The sequence below is a fragment of the Schistocerca piceifrons genome, chromosome 2 (genome assembly GCF_021461385.2).
Source record: "Schistocerca piceifrons isolate TAMUIC-IGC-003096 chromosome 2, iqSchPice1.1, whole genome shotgun sequence".
In the NCBI taxonomy this organism is placed as follows: Eukaryota; Metazoa; Arthropoda; class Insecta; order Orthoptera; family Acrididae; genus Schistocerca; species Schistocerca piceifrons.
The window spans coordinates 659,473,360-659,496,126 of record NC_060139.1 but is presented as its reverse complement, the minus strand read 5'-3'; the positions used below and the strand labels follow the sequence as shown (position 1 = coordinate 659,496,126).

The 22,767-nt window shown below is 43.3% G+C and overlaps 1 protein-coding gene across 1 annotated transcript in view; it reads left to right on the top strand.

The window, feature by feature from the left end:
- The window catches only part of LOC124776504 (muscle M-line assembly protein unc-89-like), a 105,205-nt gene that overhangs the window by 20,425 nt on the left and 62,013 nt on the right, over positions 1 to 22,767 (top strand). Inside the window, exon 2 of the mRNA XM_047251525.1 lies at positions 22,062 to 22,186. Within this exon, the coding sequence (XP_047107481.1) occupies positions 22,062 to 22,186 (125 nt within the window). The remainder of the gene's footprint in view (positions 1 to 22,061; positions 22,187 to 22,767) is intronic.

Sequence of the window (22,767 nt, the reverse complement as noted above, 5' to 3'; positions counted from 1 at the left end):
ATGCACAAGTCCCGATTGTAAGTGAAGGAAAACTGGTAGCACTTTTGAGGTATGTGATGAACACTGACATTAATTTTCTGTATTTTAAGAATTATAAAATTTGCAAGCATCTATCAATTTTATTTTTGATTCCCGAAGTAAAATGGAGGAATGTTATATAAGTTTGACAGAAATGTCCATCTATGCGCGCATTTGTGTGTGTGTGTGTGTGTGTGTGTGTGTGTGTGTGTGTGTGTGTGTCGTGCGTAGTGTCGTAGTGGTGAAGCTAATGGATCGATTTTAATGGAGCTTTTTGTGTTTCAAAGCTTGTTAGTCGGGAGTATTGTTCACTATGTTTGATGAAAATCCATTCAGACGTATTTTATAACTATCTAGATAAACTAAAAGTGACTGCCGACAGTGCACATTGTTCTTGACAAAAGAAAATAACGAAACAAAACAGAAAAGCCATACAGGTGTAATAACTTCTGAATATAATGTATTAATACAAAAAGATCGAGAGCTTAAATGGCGAAAAACGAAACACTACTCAATGACAATAAACTTCAATAGTAGGTAGAGATGCAAAACTACCGTAGGCTGCCGTAGACAACCAGAAATAAGCATAGACTGTAGGCTGGATCAGATAAGATCGTAACCGCATTACCCGCACCTTACGTATGTTGCATATCTATTGGGTGTTTGAGTACGCGATCAGTGCCTTACTAGACTCCCCTAGAAACTGGAGGTGGTGAATTATCTAGAAACTGAGTGAGGATATATAAAGGGCTGCGTAACATATGGAACATTTTTGTTGTACGTAGTTATCCTCCTGTCTCCTATTTAGAAATAAACATTATTTATACCAAAATTGAAATTGTCAGTTTATTCAGGTTTTTTTCGAAATTTGTTGGTTTGTAACATGAAGAAGAGAGATGTCGTTGTAAAATTTTTTAAAAAATACAGATTTATCATAAAGCGCTAGAAAACGCCGTTTCCTCAAAGAAAAGCAAATTAAAAAAAGCTGCAAAACAAATACACATCAAACTTCGCTTCAATACTTCGTCTAGCTTATCTAAAACAGCTTTTTGTTATTGATAAACAATTATCAGTAATAAAAGAAGACTCTTGTCTCTCATTATGATGAAGAACGTTCGATTCAGTGCAAAATAACAACGATAATTATATAAATCCTTTATGTATGTAAACTGTGCTTGGATAAAAATAACTGCTTTGGTTAGGTGAAAGCACAGAAGTTACTACATCAGCTAATTTTTATTACTTATAAAACGTGACTTATGTTTCTAAGGATATACGAGGGTTGTCCAGAAAGTAAGTTCCAATCGATCGCGAAATGGAAACCACTGGGAAAATCCGGTAAAGCTTTGCACAGATGTGTTGGGCAGTGTCTCTAGTATGCCCCGTCGATCGTGTCGCGTCGCTCTTTTCAGTTGTGAGTGAAAAGTGAGCACTTAAAGATGCGTAGGGAACAGCTTCTCCCGCCGAGTATGAGGGCCTGGTTAGAGATTTCGCCTGTCATGCAGCCCACATAACACAACTGTCGAGCAATTCCTTCTTCATGCTAATTGTCGGCCGCACACTGCAGGGGTAATGAAGACGCTCCTGTAGCGTTTCCGATGAGTAGTGTTTGATCACCGCAATACAGTCCGTAATTGGCTCCCCCCTGAGTCTCATCTCTGTTCACAAGAACCGCTGGCTATGAAGGCAAAATTTTTGCACAGACAGACAGACAGACCAGTGCAGATAACTGGCCGAAAGTACAGGCGGCTGATTTCTATGACGAGGATATTGGAAATTTGATACAACACTACGACAAAACTCGAAGTTGGAGCGGCGACTATGTAGAGAAGTAGACGGAAGGTGTACCTAACTGTTGCAAATGAAACGTTTCTAGTTTTCACTGTGTTTTCCATTTCGCGACCGATCAGAACTTACTTTCTGGACAACACTCGTAAAATACACAATGGACTAGCACTGAATGATGTACGGTGCTAATTATGAGCATAACAAACAAACAAAAAAACGAAGTGAAGTCGTTGGTTCGCAGTTCCTCTCTTACACATTACTTTGTGTTTCTTTCCCTATCAATGCTAGCATCACCACCGGTAATCCCACCATTCACTACGTAATTTGTGTACTGTACCAAAACTACTGAACCGCCACTGCCTCTGCACAGTGTGTCGAAGAGGGGATATGGATGGACAGATTCCTCGCTCCCCGCTTCACCCCTCCCGCAGTGGCTCGCGGCGCGGCGCGAGAAAATGTGCCACAACCACAACAAAGTGAAGCGACCAAGCGCAGCCGCCAGTCGCGTCACCGTCGCGTCGCGTCCCAGTTTGCGCGATCCCACTCGCCGCGCCACGCGCTGTACGTGTCTCAATTAAGGTAGGTCGCAATGCGCTCCCTCCCATTTGTAATTCCAGCAATCTTGTGAATGAAACAAATGTTCTCAAAGTGAGAATTAGTATACATACAATTTATATATCTTAAATGCAGATAAGTTGCAAATAAACCCATTGTTAAAGCTATTAGTTTCGAATGGTGAAAGTGCTACACGTTAAAGTCATCACTTGCACCCTAAGGTTAAAACTGAGAACTCCTGTATATTTTAGAGTCTCACAGGATCATTGGTCCATCAAGTTGGACAAACTGAACACAAATATTTATCAAAGTAACAGAAAATCCTATCGCCCGAACACGACTTTTTTTACGATACGAGTACACAAAGCACTCATTCTCTACGTCAGTCATAAGAAAATGAGAAAAGTCTGCAGTGTGCTAGATGATGTGGTTCATGTTCGCTTTTGTAACTGTCCGTACAGAGGTGAAACATAGTGGGAAAACTCATTGATTTTAAGCGGGCCAAGACAATTGAAGCTGTTAAAAGAAGCATGTCTAATAAATTGTGAAGCTTGTAGCTATACACCGCGAGTAATACGGGATAATAATCAATCATCGGTGGGCCGTAGCACAAGTACGACATAAGTGAAATCTGATCGTATCTGGAGCAGCACATTTACAGTAAAATGAGAAAAGTCTGCAGTGTGCTAGATGATGTGGTTTATGTTCGCTTTTGTAACTGTCCGTACAGAGGTGAAGCATAGTGGGAAAACTCATTGATTTTAAGCGGGCCAAGACAATTGAAGCTGTTAAAAGAAGCATGTCTAATAAATTGTGAAGCTTGTAGCTATACACCGCGAGTAATACGGGATAATAATCAATCATCGGTGGGCCGTAGCACAAGTAAGACATAAGTGAAATCTGATCGTATCTGGAGCAGCACATTTGCAGTGTCCAAGAGTGTCCGACATTTCGGCAGATATCTGCAGATTCGTTCTTGCGATATGTAGCTAATGTCGGCGCAGACAAATACACTCCATCAAGTCTTTCATGTGACGCCCAGTGCAGACGGAAAGCGTCAGATCGTTTCCCATTACAAACATGATGATTTTTAAAGTGGAGTTTATTGTATGCGTTCGATAGAGCTGTCCCATTTTAGTATAGCGAGATATTCGTTTTATCGGTATGTATTAACACGGACAGTAAAACACGAAGAATAATTAATACTCCACCACCGCTCTGGAGCGCGCTGACTGCTACCGCTCTGCAGCAGGGCCGCTTCGTCGTTTCCACTTTAAAAATCATTTCGCATGTAAGGGGAAACCAACCGGCACTTACCGTTGACACAGGGCGTCGCATGAAAGACGTGATGAGCAATATTTGTTTGGGCTGACTTCAGCTGCACATTCGAAAAACGAAATAGTAAACAGCAGAGAAAATAGCGCCTGGCGACGCTTTAAGAGGGACAACCCGGTATGTACTAGCCTTTTCCCCTCTGCTTCACTCGCGCACCCGTGCGGCACATACAGCAAATGTGTCTTTACACGCTGACGGACCGTAGGGGGTAATTAATTTATCGCGACCGGTTGCCACGATCGCCCATGGGGAATAAGGGGCTAGATGCTGTGTACATAGGGCCTTGTCTTCTACGAATGTGGTGATCTGTTGTCTTGGTGGATGGCTGTTTTGGACACGGGTTTCCATCTGCAGTTCGTTTTTCTACTGTACACTGAAAAACATTGGAGATTTTGGAAGATTGCAAAAAAAAGATACCCTGCAGATGGAAACCCATGTCAGAGACCGTCATGTACTGAGACAACAGAGTATCACATTCATAGTAGACAATGCCTTTCTGCGCAGCAGCTAACTCCGTCTTCTCCACTGGCGATTGTGGCAGTCAGTCGCAATCACTGAATTACAGTCAACATTTCGAGACGTTCTGCCTAAGGTCCGTCAGCATACAAAGTTACGTTTGCTGTCGAAGGGTTGGCCTAGTGGCAGGTGCCGGCGCCTACAACTTCGATGCTCTGTAGCGTCGTTGGACAACGTTTCCGGAATCGGGTTCCTGTCCTCGAGTTGTTGCTCAAGACATCCCTCACAACCCCTTAAAATTTGTCACAACATTTCTTGGACACATTGCCTATTGCACATTCCTCTCTCTCTGTCCATGACTTTCCTTGTTCTTCCCATATCTCTTTGTCCATCTCCTCCTCTTCCCTGTCTATTTGCGTACCCTAGTCTCCCCCCACTCTCTGTGCTTTTCCTCCTCCCTCTCTCTCCTAACATATCTTCCTCTCTCCTCTCTCTTTCTATCTCTTTCTCCTCTCTCTTCCTCATTTTACCTGCACACTACTCCTCTCCATCTTCCACCTGCCTCCTGCTCTTCCTCTTCCTTCTCTGACCATCTCCTTCTCCACCTCTCTCTATATGTCTCCTCCTCTCCCTTTTTCTATCCATCACACCTTCCCCTCGCCCTCTATCGTCTGATCCTCCCCCTCTCTATGGCCAATTCCTCCATCCCACACTCCCTGTCAATCTCCAACCTTCTCCATCTCCTCCTCTCCTTTCCCATCTGCTCATTACCGATCTTCCACGTGCCTCCTATACCTCCCTCTCCCTCCCTCTCTGTCCGTCTCCAACTCTTCTATCTTTAACCATCTCCTCCTGCCCCATCTCCCTCTTTCTGTCCATCCACTCCGATCCTTTCTTTTGGGACATTACCTCCTCTTCCTTTCTATGTCCACCTCACCCAATCTTCTCTCTCTACACCTCTCATTCTCCTATCTCTCCCTTCCCAATCATGTCCATCCACACATATTGTGCCAGGGATGTATTTTGATACTACCCACAAAACGCACATGTCTTGCTGGGAAGCATAGATAGGCCTTACAAAACTCCCACAACTACTCCTATCTACTCCTGTGGAAGCTAGTTGGTTCTTACCCCCATAGCACTTCTTTCCAGGCAATAAATAGATGTTTACTAATTTTGGTTGAAATCGTTCGAATGGCTTAGGAGGAGACGCTGAAAACACACACACACACACACACACACACACACACACACACACACACACACATAACACGATCATGATCACCATCCACTTTTAGGATTCTGTGGTTCAGTCAGTAAAAGCAGAACTCCTATAGGATTGCTTTGTTGTCCATCTGTCTGTCCGTCCGACTGTTCGAAACCCTTTTTCTCAGGAACTGGTAGACATATCAAGTTGAAATGTATCTCACATATTAAGGTGTATGGTCTTTTGACGTGGAGAAAGGTTGAGCTTCTAAGTCAGTGCAGAGTACATGGCTATACAGGGTGTTACAAAAAGTTACAGCCAAACTTTCAGGAAACATTCCTCACACACAAATAAAGAAAAGATGTTATGTGGACATGTGTCCGGAAACGCTTAATTTCCATGTTAGAGCTCATTTTTGTTTGTTCTTCCACCTACGCTCAATGGAGCACGTTATCATGATTTCATATGGGATACTCTACCTGTGCTGCTAGAACATGTGCCTTTACAAGTACGACACAACATGTGGTTCATGCACGATGGAGCTCCTGCACTCCTGGAGCAGTCGTAGTGTTCGTACGCTTCTCAACAACAGATTCGGTGACCGATGGATTGGTAGAGGTGGACCAATTCCATGGCCTCCCCGCTCTCCTGACCTCAACCCTCTTGACTTTCATTTATGGGGGCATTGGAAAGCTCTTGTCTACGCAACCCCGGCACCAAATGTAGAGACTCTTCGTGCTCGTATTGTGGAGGGCTGTGATACAATACGCCATTCTCCAGGGCTGCATCAGCGCATCAGGGATTCCATGCTACGGAGGGTGGATGCATGTATCCTCGCTAACGGAGGACTTTTTGAACATTTCCTGTAACAAAGTGTTTGAAGTCACGCTGGTACGTTCTGTTGCTGTGTGTTTCCATTCCATGATTATTGTGATTTGAAGAGAAGTAATAAAATGAGCTCTAACATGGAAAGTAAGCGCTTCCGGACACACGTCCACATAACATATTTTCTTTCTTTGTGTGTGAGGAATGTTTCCTGAAAGTTTGGCCGTACCTTTTTGTAACACCCTGTATATGTCACATACTTTGATTCTCACAAACTCGCTCATCAAAACCTACAGTATACTCACCGTTGGTCTAGCATCATCAAATTTCCAAGAAGCAAGTTTTCCCTTTACAATCAAAAGAAAAGAATCCGAAAATTGTTAATCTGTATCACTCTATTAAGATTTTGTCACTTGTTAGCAGCCTGTCTGTCTGTTAAGAGCCATTTTTTCTCAGGAGCAAGTAGGCGTATGAAGGGCCATGTGCTGAGATCTATGGTCTCTTGGCGGCATAATAAACTCTAGCTTCTAAGTCAATGCAATCAAAAGATACGGCTATATATCTCACATATTTTGATACTCACAAATTCACTCATTAAAACCTATAGGATACCTCCCCTTGACGTATAATCAAGAAACTTAGCAAGAAATGAGGTTTCACGGTATAAACGAGGAATAAAATCAGAAAATTGTTAATTTGTGTTTGTATCACATGAAAAAATTCTTTTGTCACTTGTTGTCCGACTTCGAACAGTAAATTAAAACGTTCTCGGAAGTCTTGGAACCCCTGGGACCAATACCTCGCCAGTACCAATGTCGATAAAAGGCAAAAATCATCAATTCGCGATTTCCGAAATGGAGGAACTGTCTATATACATAGTCAGGTTTTTACAGAAGCCACAGTGCGCGAGTCCTACTCCCACCTAGCCATTTTTTTAAACATGTATGTGCTATAGATAGCGTAGAGATTCGGAATTGTGTGGGGTGGTGCGAACTGTTGGTATACTAGAAGCCAAAAGAAACTTTACCACTTTTTGACACTCAGTAGCCCAACACACAAAGCACCAGTGACTGAACAATCACACGGTGCTCTATCAAGGCAACTGACAGCCATAATTAAAAAAGATATTTCATAGACATAATACCACAAAACTGCCCAAAATCAATTAAAAGGCATTATGTAACCAGTTCTACTCATAAATGCTCTATCAAGGGAACTGGTTGTCATAACTAAAAAATAATTCATAATTAAAATAAATATTTCATGGACATAATTTCAGAAAACTTTCCAAAATCAATTCAGAGGCATTATGTAACCAGTTCTACACACAATGTTAATAGCGTCCAATGTCGAACTGTATAGCCAACATTTGGCTTCTTTAAGCATCATACGTTAATTTGAGCTAAAGACATCAAAATTTTTCGGCAGATACAATTCGAAACCTTCCACTATCAATTATAAATCATTAATATGAAAAACTTACAATGTTCGTTACCATCTTAGCAGCTCAGCATTTCCAACATTTTAAAAGCGCAGAAGTTTTAAACTTCCAGATCATAATTTGAGAAAAATTAATTACATAATATAACATTCATTAAAAACATACATCAGTTGCGCCTACACACAACACCACCTACACTTTTTCTGTAACTACAGCCAATTTTGGCAAGAATTATCACTAACTTAACATTAGAAAACTTGGCTGTGGCAAGACTTCTACAGAGTGTACAAATTGACAACAACTTATACAGCTTTTTACATTCTGTTTTTCCACGTCTCACAACTTATATCAAATCCTACCTGGGACAAAGAAATATTTACTCAATATTTACTCCCCCACCACTTGATGTGTAAGCTTTCCAAATTACTAATGTCACCTCCGTCTGACCTCACCATCAACACTGTACCATTAGCAATACATCACAAGGTACGAATCAGCTCGTTCACACCTCAAAGGGTCATTAGATTGAAATATGTGTAAATGAACGCACTAGTTCCTCCAAACAGCTTTTTCCAAAAATCTTTCGATCAACCACGATCTCAATATCCCGTGAGGCTTCTAACAAAAACGCGTTTGTAACACAGTCCTATCATGATCTTAAACATGACAACTTCGTTTGGTGGGACCCAGAACTCAAGACTGGAACGGTGACTGTGAGCAAAAGTTCGAAGATGGACATAAAACAGTACGATTGTACACTGTAGACGGCAACCACTTCCCATCTTCTTCATTCACGATGCAGACACTCAGTCCATAAGCTTTCTTTGGCACAACAAGGACCCGCTATCGAGACACGCACGCAGTCAAACGCTCTTGTGTCTGCCTCGTCTGCAGATCAACTTCACGTCTCTTCTCCCATTGCGCGCACAGCGGGACTCGTTGTCGCTGACCAGAGATCACTCTCCAACCAAAACCGTCTGTCGTGTCTCCCCGTTCGAATCTTAATACAGCGATAATATCCCGCACACCATAGCGAATATCTTTGGGGACACAACTCAAGAGCCCCGGATATGACAAAATATAGTTGACCATGTGTGTGTGTGTGTGTGTGTGTGTGTGTGTGTGTGTGTGTGCAGCGTATCTCTTTCGATATACTTTCATGCCGCGGATTGTTTGCTTGAGTGTCTGGCTGCAGAGTAATTCGTTGGTCACTATCTTCAATTTGGTCTAAGGCTGCATGTGTGTCATGTTAGTAATACAGGGTGTTTCAAAGTGAATATACAGGTTTTACGATTTTGTAGCATTTATTAAATTCAACATACGTTAATAAGTAGTACATCAGATGAAAGAACAACTCAAACAGTTTTGTCTGTATGCCTGTGCACAAAGTGAAGAGTACGGAACGACAAAGAGTACCTGAAGAACTTGTTGACCGGGTGAGACTCTTTCACGCTTAGCCCCAAAAAATCAGTTCGGAAGGCTAATCGTGAATTAGTAGTTCCAGTGACGTCTGTGTGGAGACTTTTAAGGAAACATTTACAATTACGTCCTGATCGTTTGCAGTTGTTAAGAGCTCTAAAGCCTACAGACTATGATTTACGTGCCAGCTTTTCAAACGAAATGTTGCTACATGACGATGAAGATTTTCTGTATCGTGTCGTCTTCAGTAATGAATCGACATTTCACCTAAGTGATAATACACGTAATTTGCGCATCTGTGGGTCAGCAAATCCCCATGAGATTGTATAGTTGCAACGAGACTCCCCTAAATTGATTTTTTTTTTTTTTGTACCGTATCCAGGCAGAAAGTTTATGGGCCTTTCTTTTTCGGTATAGCAACTGAAACTGGTGTTTCTTATCTCTATACGCTAGAACTACGGCTCTTTCCTCAGCTGGAAGAAAATTCAACAGAACTTTACTCGGCAGCAAGATGATGCGCCGTCTCACTGCCATGACTCAGTACGCGATTGGTTAAACGGTGCTGTAACCGACCGCTTGATTGGCCGCAAGTGGAAGGATGACAGGGCTTGTTTTGCATGACCTCCTTTTTCACACAAAGTCTTAAGCCATGTGATTTTTCTCTTAGGGAGTTAATGAAGGATCATGTGTATGTGTCTCCCCTACCAGTTGATACACGCGACCTTAGAGACAGCATTGTTATAACAATTTCTCCAGACACACTGATCAAGGTTTGGTAAGAGCTCGCCTATCGACTCGATGAGCGACAAATGGTGCTCACATTGAACAATTGCGATAAAAATGGCCTGAGATGCTCTTTTATTTGATTTTTTGTTTATAGTTTTAAATTGAATGTACTAAATGCTACAAAGCCTTAAAACCCGTACATTCATTTTGAAACAGCCTGTACTTCATCGACTCGCTGTAGAAGCCTATTCAGTGTTAAGAAACGATCTCTTCTCTCTAGGCTCTGACTTTAAATAAATGTATTCGACTGCGAGTAAGTTGTCTCTCGAGTTTTGTTTTCGACTACGTTAGCTGAACATAGAATTTTATATGAGCAACAATATGTACTGGTTTACGTACTGTAAACTCCCAGGTGTTGGTTTACATACGGCATGTGTGAGTGGTTGCCTGATGTTGTGTCCACAATGAAATATCACACCTATAAATGAATTAAAAACAGTCCTACCATTTACAATAATTACCAGAGGAATGCAGCAGATGACGTATATAATCATGATGAATTCTGCTCTAGCTCAACTAGGATATCGATAATGTTAAATAGAGCCCACCTGGCTAGCCGTGCGGTCCAACGCGCTGCTTCTCGAGCAGGAAGGCGTGCCGGTCCCCGGCACGAATTCGCCCAGCGGATTAGTGTCGAGGTCCGGCACCGTCTCCATGTACGGCTACAGCATAACTACTCTACCACGTAAACATTTGTGGTTACACTCTTCTGGTTTTAGACGTTCCTGGAAGGGGCCACTGGGGGCCGAACACCACAGTAACCATGGGTTCGGTGTGGGGCGGCGGTGGGGTGGGTGGACAGCTGTCGCCTGATGTGGGGTTGTGAACCACTGACGGCTACAGTGGGACGAAACCTCTCCGTCGTTCTAGGTCCGCAGCTTAATACATATATACATACATGTTAAACACATGTCCTACGAGAATGAATAAAAGTAGATACCATAAAATTATTTATTTTGGAACAAGAGAAAAATGCAAAAATGTATGAAGTCAATATAGAACGTTAAAACATACCCTTAATCTAGTTCGCCAGCCAAAGTGGCCGAGCCGTTCTAGGCGCGTCAGTCTGGCACCGCGCGACCGCTACGGTCGCAGGTTCGAATCCTGCCTCGGGCATGGATGTATGTGATGTCCTTTGGTTAGTTAGGTTTAAGTACTTCTAAGTTCTAGGGGACTGATGACGTCAGATGTTAAGTCCCATAGTGCTCAGAGCCATTTGAACCTTAATATAGTTCTGAGATTGGGAGAACATCTGTGAATTTCTTAGAAATCGCGCCCCCGTTTATTAGCCGTGCACACTAAGTTGGCTGATACAGATTAGCCCCGCGAAACAGAAGATCTCCAGACTGAACGGCACTGGTAGTAAATAGCTCAGAGAAAAAACAGATGGAGCTCAACAGATTTAATGTGTTTTTTTTCCCTATTTGCCGTGCCATGGTGCGTATATCACCTATTACAGCGCTGGAAGAAGTTGTACTGCATCATCGATGTGGCCGGTGCCATTGGTCGCTGTATACAGGGTGTTACAAAAAGGTACGGCCAAACTTTCAGGAAACATTCCTCACACACAAAGAAAGAAAATATGTTATGTGGACATGTGTCCGGAAACGCTTACTTTCCATGTTAGAGCTCATTTTATTACTTCTCTCCAAATTACATTAATCATGGAATGGAAACACACAGCAACAGAACGTACTAGCGTGACTTCAAACACTTTGTTACAGGAAATGTTCAAAATGTCCTACGTTAGCGAGGATACATGCATCCACCCTCCGTCGCATGGAATCCCTGGTGCGCTGATGCAGCCCTGGAGAATGGCGTATGGTATCACAGCCGTCCACAATACGAGCACGAAGAGTCTCTACATTTGGTACCGGGGTTGCGTAGACAAGAGCTTTCAAATGCCCCCATAAATGAAAGTCAAGAGGGTTGAGGTCAGGAGAGCGTGGAGGCCATGGAATTGGTCCGCCTCTACCAATCCATCGGTCACCGTATCTGTTGTTGAGAAGCGTACGAGCACTTCGACTGAAATGTGCAGGAGCTCCATCGTGCATGAACCACATGTTCTGTCGTACTTGTAAAGGCACATGTTCTAGCAGCATAGGTAGAGTATCCCGTATGAAATCATGATAACGTGCTCCATTGAGCGTAGGTGAAGGAACATGGTGCCCAATCAAGACATCACCAACAATTCCTGCCCAAACGTTCACAGAAAATCTGTGTTGATGACGTGATTGCACAATTGCGTACGGATTCTCGTCAGCCCACACATGTTGATTGTGAAAATTTACAATTTGATCACGTTGCAATGAAGCCTCATCCGCAAAGAGATCATTTGCACTGAAATGAGGATTGACACATTGTTGGATGAACCATTCGCAGAGGTGTACCCGTGGAGGCCAATCAGCTGCTGATAGTGCCTGTACACGCTGTAAGTGGTACGGAAACAACTGGTTCTCCCGTAGCACTCTCCATACAGTGACGTGGTCTACGTTACCTTGTACAGCAGCAACTTCTCTGACGCTGACATTAGGGTTATCGTCAACTGCACGAAGAATTGGCTCGTCCATTGCAGGTGTCCTCGTCGTTTTAGGTCTTCCCCAGTCGCGATTCATAGGCTGGAATGTTCCGTGCTCCCTAAGACGCCGATCAATTGCTTCGAACGTCTTCCTGTCGGGACACCTTTGTTCTGGAAATCTGTCTTGATACAAACGTACCGCGCCACGGCTATTGCCCCGCGCTAATCCATACATCAAATGAGCATCTGCCAACTCCGCATTTGTAAACATTGCACTGACTGCAAAACCACGTTCGTGATGAACACTAACCTGTTGATGCTACGTACTGATGTGCTTGATGCTAGTACTGTAGGGCAATGAGTCGCATGTCAACACAAGCACCGAAGACAACATTACCTTCCTTCAATTGGGCCAACTGGCGGTGAATCGAGGAAGCACGGTACATACTAACGAAACTAAAATGAGCTCTAACATTGAAATTAAGCGTTTCCGGACACATGTTCACATAACATCTTTTCTTTATTTGTGTGTAAGGAATGTTTCCTGAAAGTTTGGCCGTACCTTTTTGTAACACCCTGTAGATGGTGTGTAATGCGTACCTATAAATTCTACCTATACTGTGGACGTAATATGCCACCTGTTAACTCCTAAAGCTGAAACTACTTCGGTGCAGCATAGAACACGAGTCAAGAGTTCTGTTTGCTCATAAGCAAGGAACAGAATTTGAGCTCAAGTATTATTCCATGAAGAAGCACTTCTGTACGCCTCAGACTCCACAGAGAAGCAAAGAATCGCCACTCTACTTACAGAGCAACGACTTAACTCGCTCTTAGAGATGAAACAGACACTTCGCAAATTCTACAAGCGAGACTCTTTACTGACGCTTAAGTCACTGAAGTCAGTAAGTTGCTGCCCCTGTGATGTGTCCTGTTTAGACACCTCCAGGGGAGTCCGCCACACGCCATTTGGTTTCCACCGAGGCTCGCTGCTACTGCGTATGCGCTCGCTACAACGAACCCATGCACATGTTACAAAAGTAGTGCCTCCCATTACATGGGTAATGTAGCTGTCAGCCAATCGCCTGCAGTTCATACTCCATTTAGAAGACTGTTGTAGAGTATTCTACAACTCTACCTACGACATAATGAAATTCACGTCTCTGCTTTTTGGCGGGAAATGTCGCTCACTGTCTCCCGTGAGAAGGTCTGCGAAAGATCAACTCGCGTCCGCTGTTCGTGATCCCCGTACACTCCTTCGTACTAAAAGTATACCCCCTTCTCTTTAAGATGATATCGCCCCTCACCCCCAGCTTCCAACATCCGGCTGCTTTCGTCGATTTTATTAACGGCAGGGGTGCGTCTTGCGTCCACTAACTAGCCTCGCCGGAGGGGAGACTGCTAGCACGGCCGTAAACCCGTTGCCTTCACTCTGTTCTCTCGAGAGCTGTAAGTAATACCTCCCAGTCGAACACGACACAGCTTCTTTACTAATCTCCCTTCCGCCAATCGCTGCTTTCACACGAACGCGTAACAGTCACTGCTACTTGCTATCGGCGTCCAACTCAGATTCATTCCCAGACATGCTACATTACAGGAAACGTTAGTACGCGGTGCTGCTACCGAATATCAACCACTAAAACGATCAATTATCCTTTGCCCCATCGTAAATAGCAATCTCGTATCGAATAACGTATGCAAAGGAACTGGTATAATATTTCATGTATGGAGGCAAAATATTGTCACATTACAGCACAAAATGTTGGTTGAGAAGTAGTTGAGTAATGGGACGCAAGATGTAATGGAACAGTGGCTCAATGACTATCAAGAGCTGTTCAACTAATATTCTATATGAACAACAGTTGCAGCCCCATCTACAGGAGGTGCAGGTATTACAGCCAGAGATATCCTACGTCGAACTGAACTTGTGAAATACCTGCTGCAACAATGTACAGAAAATCAAAAATTTTCTGTTTATATGTTTTGAACAAATGTGGCTTTGATAAGCGTAGGGGAAAGAATAGCCGTGTCTTCTTCTTTCCTGTGTTTTCCCGTCGGGGATCGGAATTGTTGTACACACTGAAGAAATGTTAGTGTTAGTGATAGTTGGCGACTGGATGCCCCTCCTGATGTCACCCCCCACCCCCACCGCAGCCCCTCCCTAAGATGGAATCTTTGTAGCCCAGCTGTCTGCTTCTAGACTGAATTCAATTTTCAAGTGTGAGAACGTTTTCTAAATATTTATGCATCGTTTATCTGAGGTACCAGCTTGATATTAAACTACCTGGATGTAGAAAACTGCATAAAACCACATCCATGCGGCCAGACTCGACAGTCCGTGTCGTTAATCCGCGATCCGATTCGACCGAGGACAGACAGTCTCGCCTCCTGGAATCCCGGAAGCGCTTTGTTAACACTGTCGTGTCGTCGGTAGTGGGGAGTGCGTCCGCTGTATGAATTCCTTTATTTCTACATCTACACGGTTACTCTGAAATTCACACTTAAGTACCTGGCAGAGGGTTCATCGAACCATTTTCATACTACTTCTCTACCATTCCAGTCTCGAATGGCGCATGGGAAAAATGAACACCTAAATCTTTCCGTTCGAGCTCTGATTTCTCTTATTTTATTATGATGATCATTTCTCCCTACGTAGGTGGGTGTCAACAAAATATTTACGCATTCAGAAGAGAAAGTTCGTGGTTGAAATTTCGTAAGTAGATCTCGCCGCAAAGAAAACCGCCTTTGTTTCAGTGACTGCTACCCCAACTCGCGTATCATATAAGTGACACTCTCACCCCTATTGCGCGATAACACGAAACTAGCTGTCCTAGTTTGCACTTTTTCGACGTCCTCCGTCAATCCTACCTGGTAAGGATCCCATACTGCGCAGTAATATTCCAGCAGAGGACGGACAAGTCTCATGTAGGCTGTCTCTTTAGTGGGTTTGTCGCATCTTCTAAGTGTTCTGCTAACAAAGCGCAGTCTTTGTTTCGCCTTACCCACAATATTATCTATATGGTCTTTCCAATTTCAGTTGCTCGTAATTGTAATTCCTAGGCATTTAGTCGAATTGACAGCCCTTAGATTTGTGTGATTTATCGTATATCCAAAATATATCGGATTTCTTTTAGTACCCATGTGGATGACCTCGCACTTTTCTTTGCTTAGTGCTAATTGCCACTTTTCGCACCATACAGAAATTCTCTCTAGATCATTTTGTAATTGGAATTGAACGTCTGATGATTTTACTAGACGGTAAATTACAGCGTCATCTGCAGACAATCTAGGGGGCTGATCAGATTATCACCTAGATCATTTATATAAACCGGGAACAGCATATGGCATATGACACTACCTTGCGGAACGCCAGATATCACTTCTGTTCTACTCGATGATTTATTGTCTATCACTACGAACTGTGACTTCTCTGAGAGAAAAACACGAATCCAGTCACACAACTGAGACAATACTCCACATGCACGCAATTTGATTAACAGTCGCTTGTGAGAAACGGTATCAAAAGCCTTCTGGAAATCTAGGAATATGGAATCGTTCTGAGATTCCTTGTCGACAGCACTCATTACTTCATCGGAATAAAGAGCTAGCTGTGTTGTACATGAACGATATTTTCTGAATCCGTGTTGGTTATGTATCAATAAGTCATTTTCTTCAAGGTGATTCATAATGTTCGAGTACAGTATATGCTCCAAAATCTTACTGCAAATTGAGGTCATTCATATGGGTCTGTAATTCAGTGGGTTACTCCTATTTCCCTTCTTGAATATTGGTGTGACCTGTGCTGCTTTTCAGTCTCTAGGTACAGACCTTTCGTCAAGTGAACGGTTGTATATGATTGCTAAGAAATGCGCTACTATGTCTGCATACTCTGAGAGGAACCTGATTGGTATACCATCTGGACCGGAAGACTTGCCTTTCTCAAGTGATTTGAGTTGTTTTGCAACACCTAAGATATCTACTTTTATGTCACTCATTTACAATCGCTGAACTTATGTTACAAGGAGTTCACAATAAATCAGATCGTATGCAATAGCATTACGTCAACTCAAAAGTGTCTTTTTCTAACATCAACTCCCAATACCCCCCCTCCCCCCACCCCACCGACACCATCCTTGTTAATGTCCAGAGGATGACCAACTGAACCTGAAACGCTATCTTTTGTTCTTCTCAAGTGCGCAGTATTACCTTCCTGATCTTGTTGTTCTTGCCATCAATATGCTTTTCTTTTCGCTTCCGTCCAGAAGTATCGCGCGTGTCCATTCTCTTGCATCAAAGTCAAATTACCAGTTCGGAAGTCGGCACATTCACCAGACGTGCCCCTAACTACGTGGAAGAGCATATGCTCCATGAGATATTCCTTCCTCAATCTTTTCCAGAGGCCATCTGCTTTCTTTTGACGTAGTATCAATACCTTGGTATGTTTGTGTATGATGGTATGTTAGGCCCAATGGACACGTTTAGTAGTCCATCACAATCCAGGAAATGTGCCGGTAACACAGGTTCTCCGTCATCTTCAGGGGGGACAGGCCTCGAGTTTACCACAGCTCCGATGCTGACCATGGTGGGGGAGAGTTGTTGCGCAACTAATTTTCATCGTCCCAACACTTTCTGTAGGGTAAGCATCGCTTGACTGTACCCACGTCATCTCCCAACATCCTGCCCACCAAGACGTCAACGAGGCAATGAACTTCCAAGTAATTCTGGTTTTGGGGGGAAGCAATGCGGCTCTGAGATAGTCAGTGAATTCCATACTTCAGACAATTGTGCACTTGTGGTGTAAAAGGTCTCTGCGTTGTCGGTGTAGATCGTGTGTGCCAATCCATGTTTACTAGTAAATCTTTGTAACGCCATCAAAAATGTGTTCGTGTTCATAATGGATCATAATTGCAAATGTACTGCATTTGTTGCTGCGCAAGTGAAGAATGTCATGTAGGCCTTTACCATGGTCGTGGCTAACTTGATGTAGAGAGGGCCTGCAAAGCCTATGCCAGGGACAGTAAAGGACTTGGATGGTCTCATTCGATCTGCAGATGGAGCAGCTTCAATTTGTTTTCCTCCTGGAGCCTCCATAATATTGCATTGTAAACATGTATGCAGGACCTTTTCAATGGCTTGACAACCTTCGATGTATCCAAAACTTTTTTCTGATGTTCGGATAACATAATTCGAACATTAAGATGATGGATATCAACTGCAACTTACTGCCACAGAACTTCTTCCTTGCCAATAATTAGGAGGAGATGTGGAAGACACACATACACACACACACACACACACACACACACACACACACACACACCTATACGCACACGCACACACGCACGCACGCACGCACACACACACACACACACACACACACACACACACACACACACACACACACACACACGCCTATTTTTATATATTTTTGAAAGCCGAGGAGTCTCGTGAAGTGCTGTGACTCATCATGCAGAACTGACTGTGGTTGCTCGCTGCTGAGGTCCGGAAACTACAGCCTATCTCCCAGACGAAGGAGTCCACCTTCAGTCAATAAATCAAACCATCCGATTTTTTAGTCTTGCGGTATTAGTTTACTGCTTAGGAGTGCGTGGACTTCCCGTGTGAAACATTGTCATTGCACTATTCTGGTGCAGTAAGTACGTGCGTTTACGATCTCGACTACTGCCAACTCTCCACCAACTTTATCTTTGTGACGAATGTTATTTGTTAAGCAAAGGTTCCACCCAGTTGTAAGAATTAGTATTGTATAGGAACTGAGTTTGGAAATGTGTATGAGGCTGTCATCACATGTTTTATGTTTCTCTCCTCATCTGAGAGGTCGTTAGCATATTTGGCGTACTGAATGGCAAAAATTTCCCTGGGCGTGCTAGCTGTAGCAATTCTTTCCACCACAAATCTACAGATTGGATTTGATTGCCAAGAAGTCCCCGTGTTAGATGATCCGCTGGATTATCATGTCTAGGACTGACTCCGTTACTCTGTTAGAGTGAAAGTCGTCCATCGATTAACATCACTGCGTATCCTACCTAACGTCACTATAGCATTCGTCTACGTCGCTGAGAGTAATGTCGTACCCTGTACCTGTCCAGAAAATCTTAGTACTCGTGTTCCCACAAGTCCTTCTAGAAGCTCGAGAGAGTTTTACTGTCGTCATCTGTGTCAAACGCGAAGTAGTCCATGAAAATATTGTTGACTAGTAGTTACGTGGCGACGTGAAGTATGGTCTCATATCTAGAAACGTGTTCTTCCACTGTTGCGGAAGCAAGAATAGACTGTATGTCAGGTCGAATGGTAGCAGATGGACATTTTAAAAGACGAAAATCACAGGCGGAGTGTTCTTGTAGAAGGGCTAAACTTAGAAAAAATCCATCTTTGTGTGGAAAACAGAAAACTTAAGACGGAAACCGGAAAGCTAATGACAGAAACAGAGAAGCTCAAAACCACGCCGACATTGCCACAAGCCTCTTCGCAGCATTAGTTGCAAGCAACAATGGGATGAACACAATTCTGGAGAAAACTAAAAACGCCAACACAAAACACGCTACAGCCTTACTTGTCAAATCGACAACGAGTAAGTATCCAAAACACATCAGGGAAGTCCATACGACACAAATAAGTCCATGCAAAGAAAATATGAAAATAAAAGCAGAGCGCACCACGCCAACAGTGACGATCATTAAAACAGAAACCCAGGAAGATTGCCGGAAACTTGAGAGAAAGACAGTTAAGTCAAGGACATGAAATGCGAAAGAACAAAGAAACGCCAGCCACCTTTAACAATACAATAATTTCCAGACACGTAAACTGAACAAGTATTACCGGAAGGGTCATGCCATCTAATCATGTCTGAACACGTGACCAAAGAACGAAACACACAAGAAGCCAAATTCAGATTCAAGACTGGCTAAAAGGGAAAAGGATTTTCAAAAAACGTATTCGAAATGAACCCTCGCTTCAGGAACATTCTGCTTGGTTAAGACATGGTTTCCTGGGTTTCAAATCTCTGTATTTCAAGGACTTTGTGTCCATACCCTATTGCCTCAAAAAGTTCTGCGATCCTGAGCACACAATCAAAGACAGCTCGAGAAAACAAGTAGTTTACGCCAATTGCGGGGAATAAGAACATAAAAAGCTAGACTCCCAGAAAGAACAAAACACCATTGGATGCAATACCTGCACAAGAAAAGGCAAACGAAAATCATGCAACAAAAATGGAGGAGTGGACTGCCAAACTTATAAAACGACTATACTCCAGGAAACTTCAAAAAATAGATTATGGTACTGGCTGCTAGACCAATAAGGAGCTCAAAAACGGTTGACTGCATAATCCCTGGTGCGAATTCTGAATTCCACAGCCAACACAACTCAAAGCAAAAACAAACACAAATGTACCTCCACAAGAACGACAAGCTGGCGACGAGCGATGTCCTGGCGCCGCCAGCATGGCCTGTCTCTAGAAACGCCAAATATCGAAGGCAGCGTAATTCTCTCGCTAGCCTTTCGAGACATCGTTCAACTTAGTTTCCTCAACACAAAGGACTATATATTTAAGACGTGTCCTACGAAGTGCTCATAGAAAAAAGGACAGCACAGAAATTATGAGCTGTATCAATGGGCGACGCTATGGACTAAACACATGATAAAGACAGGAGGACTAGAGTAACGAAGGTTGGAATATGAATTTACTAGCCTTCTGGCCCAAGGCGAGAGAAAGGGGCAGTACTGGTGGAAAGGACCATCCAATCAACTTGTCACCAACCATTGTCGCACGACAAGCAAACCTCAACACAGCACTACAATACTTCGAATCCCAAAGATCAACGTGGCCTGTACGCGAACGTCGAAACCAACACACCATCCAGAAGACACACACGCCAAGTGACCGCCAACACAACGCGAAGCTGACGTCAAACAGTATCCTGGCGACACAAATGCTGTTTCCCTATGAAAATGCTCAATAGCGTCAGCAACACAATCACGTTATTATTACACAATAACGTTTTTCGTTTTAGTTTCGTAACATTACTGACTATACCGAGGAGATGTGCCTTGCAGGATCAACAGAACGCGGAGAAGCATGCAGATGAAACACTGTTTATATCAATGAGCAACGCTGCAGACCACCCTCATATTCTGAATAGAAGAACTTGAGAAACAAACAGCTAGCTAAAGAACACCACCAGAGTGAGTCTAGGGGAGCAGACCGCATCTCACAGGAGAACCACAAATCCCAACGAACAAGATGCAAACCAAATACAAACTATACGATACCGCAAAAATCAAAATATAAGCTAAACCAGTGACCTTCATATCAGGAGAGTATCTAAGCTTGGACACACCCATGATAGACAAGGAAACTAATGTATGTGGAAAAACGGATGTAAACAAAACTCAGCAGAGAGGTTAGCGATGCGATTGACGACATGTCTGTCAAACAGGAGAAGGTAAACAACGATTAGCTGAATGGTAAGAGTGGCAACAATGCGTGTGACGAAAAACAATCGCCTTATAAGCAAATGCGAGACGAGCAAAGTTCAATTGCGAAGAAAGATGCATGGCAATTATATTAGACAATGTCAAACTTATTGAGTACTGCAGTGCTGAACAACACAACTGTGGAGATGAAAAACACAGTGACACAAAGACACACACACATACCAACACAACAAAGAGGACGGCTGTTTTAATGGTATGTGAAACCCCGGGAACCAACATAAAATACCTGCTTAGCAGGCTGGAGCATAGAGACGTCTATCCAACTACGTTCCGATTACACATACGTCGTTCCCACCCAACCGCAACGATGGAACGGACGGACCGAATGATGATGCGCACCGAAAACGTTCCAACAGATTCACTCTAACTGAGCGTGAAGCAGTGATTACTTTCATAAACGTTGGCAAAAGTCACAGAATTTGTCCACACTTCTCTAATTTAGAAACTAACAGGGCTGCGCCGCCCCGAGAATCTAGTATGAGATTGGAGCGTTTATGGGCTTAATAGATTTCAAGTAAGCCAGGTGAGCTAGTATAATTCTATCTTTTTCTCCATAGCGTGTTGTGATAATTCTCTTGGTTCCTTTATATGTATCAGGAATCACAGCAATACCATCAACTAAATACTTTGGCTCCCCTTCTAAGCAGAAGCACAAAAATTTATTTTCGTGAATGGTGGGTATCGTAGGCTCCTGATCTATCGGCTGCTGGAACTCAAGGACGATCCCAAGTCTCAATATTTCCAGAAAACGTCTCAAATTTTACAGTGGGCAGTCTGATATTATCTGATGGAACAAATGAAGTGACGGTTCGTAGAAGGGCGTTTATCATTAATGGCAGTGTGAGCCAGTGAGCTAGCACTTCGACCTTCTACACGGCTGTTTTTGAAACTGTAAAGATCGTAACACCGCAACTCGCCACGAGAAAGGATTGCAATTTGGAATTTCACACAAGGATTCACAATGGAACTGGAACACACATTATATATAAACAAATATGTAGCCTAACGTTTATTAGAGTATTGTGTAAAAATTTGAAGTGAATCCGTCAAAAACCTTTCGAGGTTTTTGGTGACAACATCATACATTACAAATATCTCTGGACACTTTCTGTTGAAGCTAAAACCATAGAAACTAATGTTGTGCATTTGGCAGCAGGGTCTGTTTTTGGAAAATTATAGCAGCGTCCTTTTGTTTCCAGACCCAGTGTTCGCTACGGGCGTCTCTGAGGACTCCGACTTGGAACGCAGTCACACGTCGACCGTGAGAACGAGCGTCGGAGGGACGGCATTCCTGATGTGCCACTTGCCCAACATCGGAAAAGAGGTGAGGCGCCCACTACAGCTCGCTCTCGCAAATACACTACTGGCCATTAAAATTGCTACACCAAGAAGAAATGCAGATGATAAACGGGTTTCATTGGACAAATATATTATACTAGAACTGACATGTGATTACATTTTCACGCAATTTGGGTGCGTAGCTCCTGAGAAATCAGTACCCAGAACAACCACCTCTGGCCGTAATAACGGCCTTCATACGCCTGGGCATTGAGTCAAACACAGCTTGGATGGCGTGTACAGGTGCAGCTGCCCATTCACCTTCAACACGATACCACAGTTCATCAAAAGTAGTGACTGGCGTATTGTGACGAGCCAGTTCCTCGGTCACCATTGACAAGACGTTTTCAATTGGTGAGAGATCTGGAGTATGTGCTGGCCAGGGCATCAGTCGAACATTTCATGTATCCAGAAAGGCTCGTACTGGACCTGCAACATGCGGTCGTGCGTTATCCTGCTGAAATGTAGCGTTCCGTAGGGCTAGAATGAAGGGTAGAGCCACGGGTCGTAACACATCTGAAATGTAAAGTCCACTGTACAAAGTGCCGTCAATGTGAACAAGAGGTG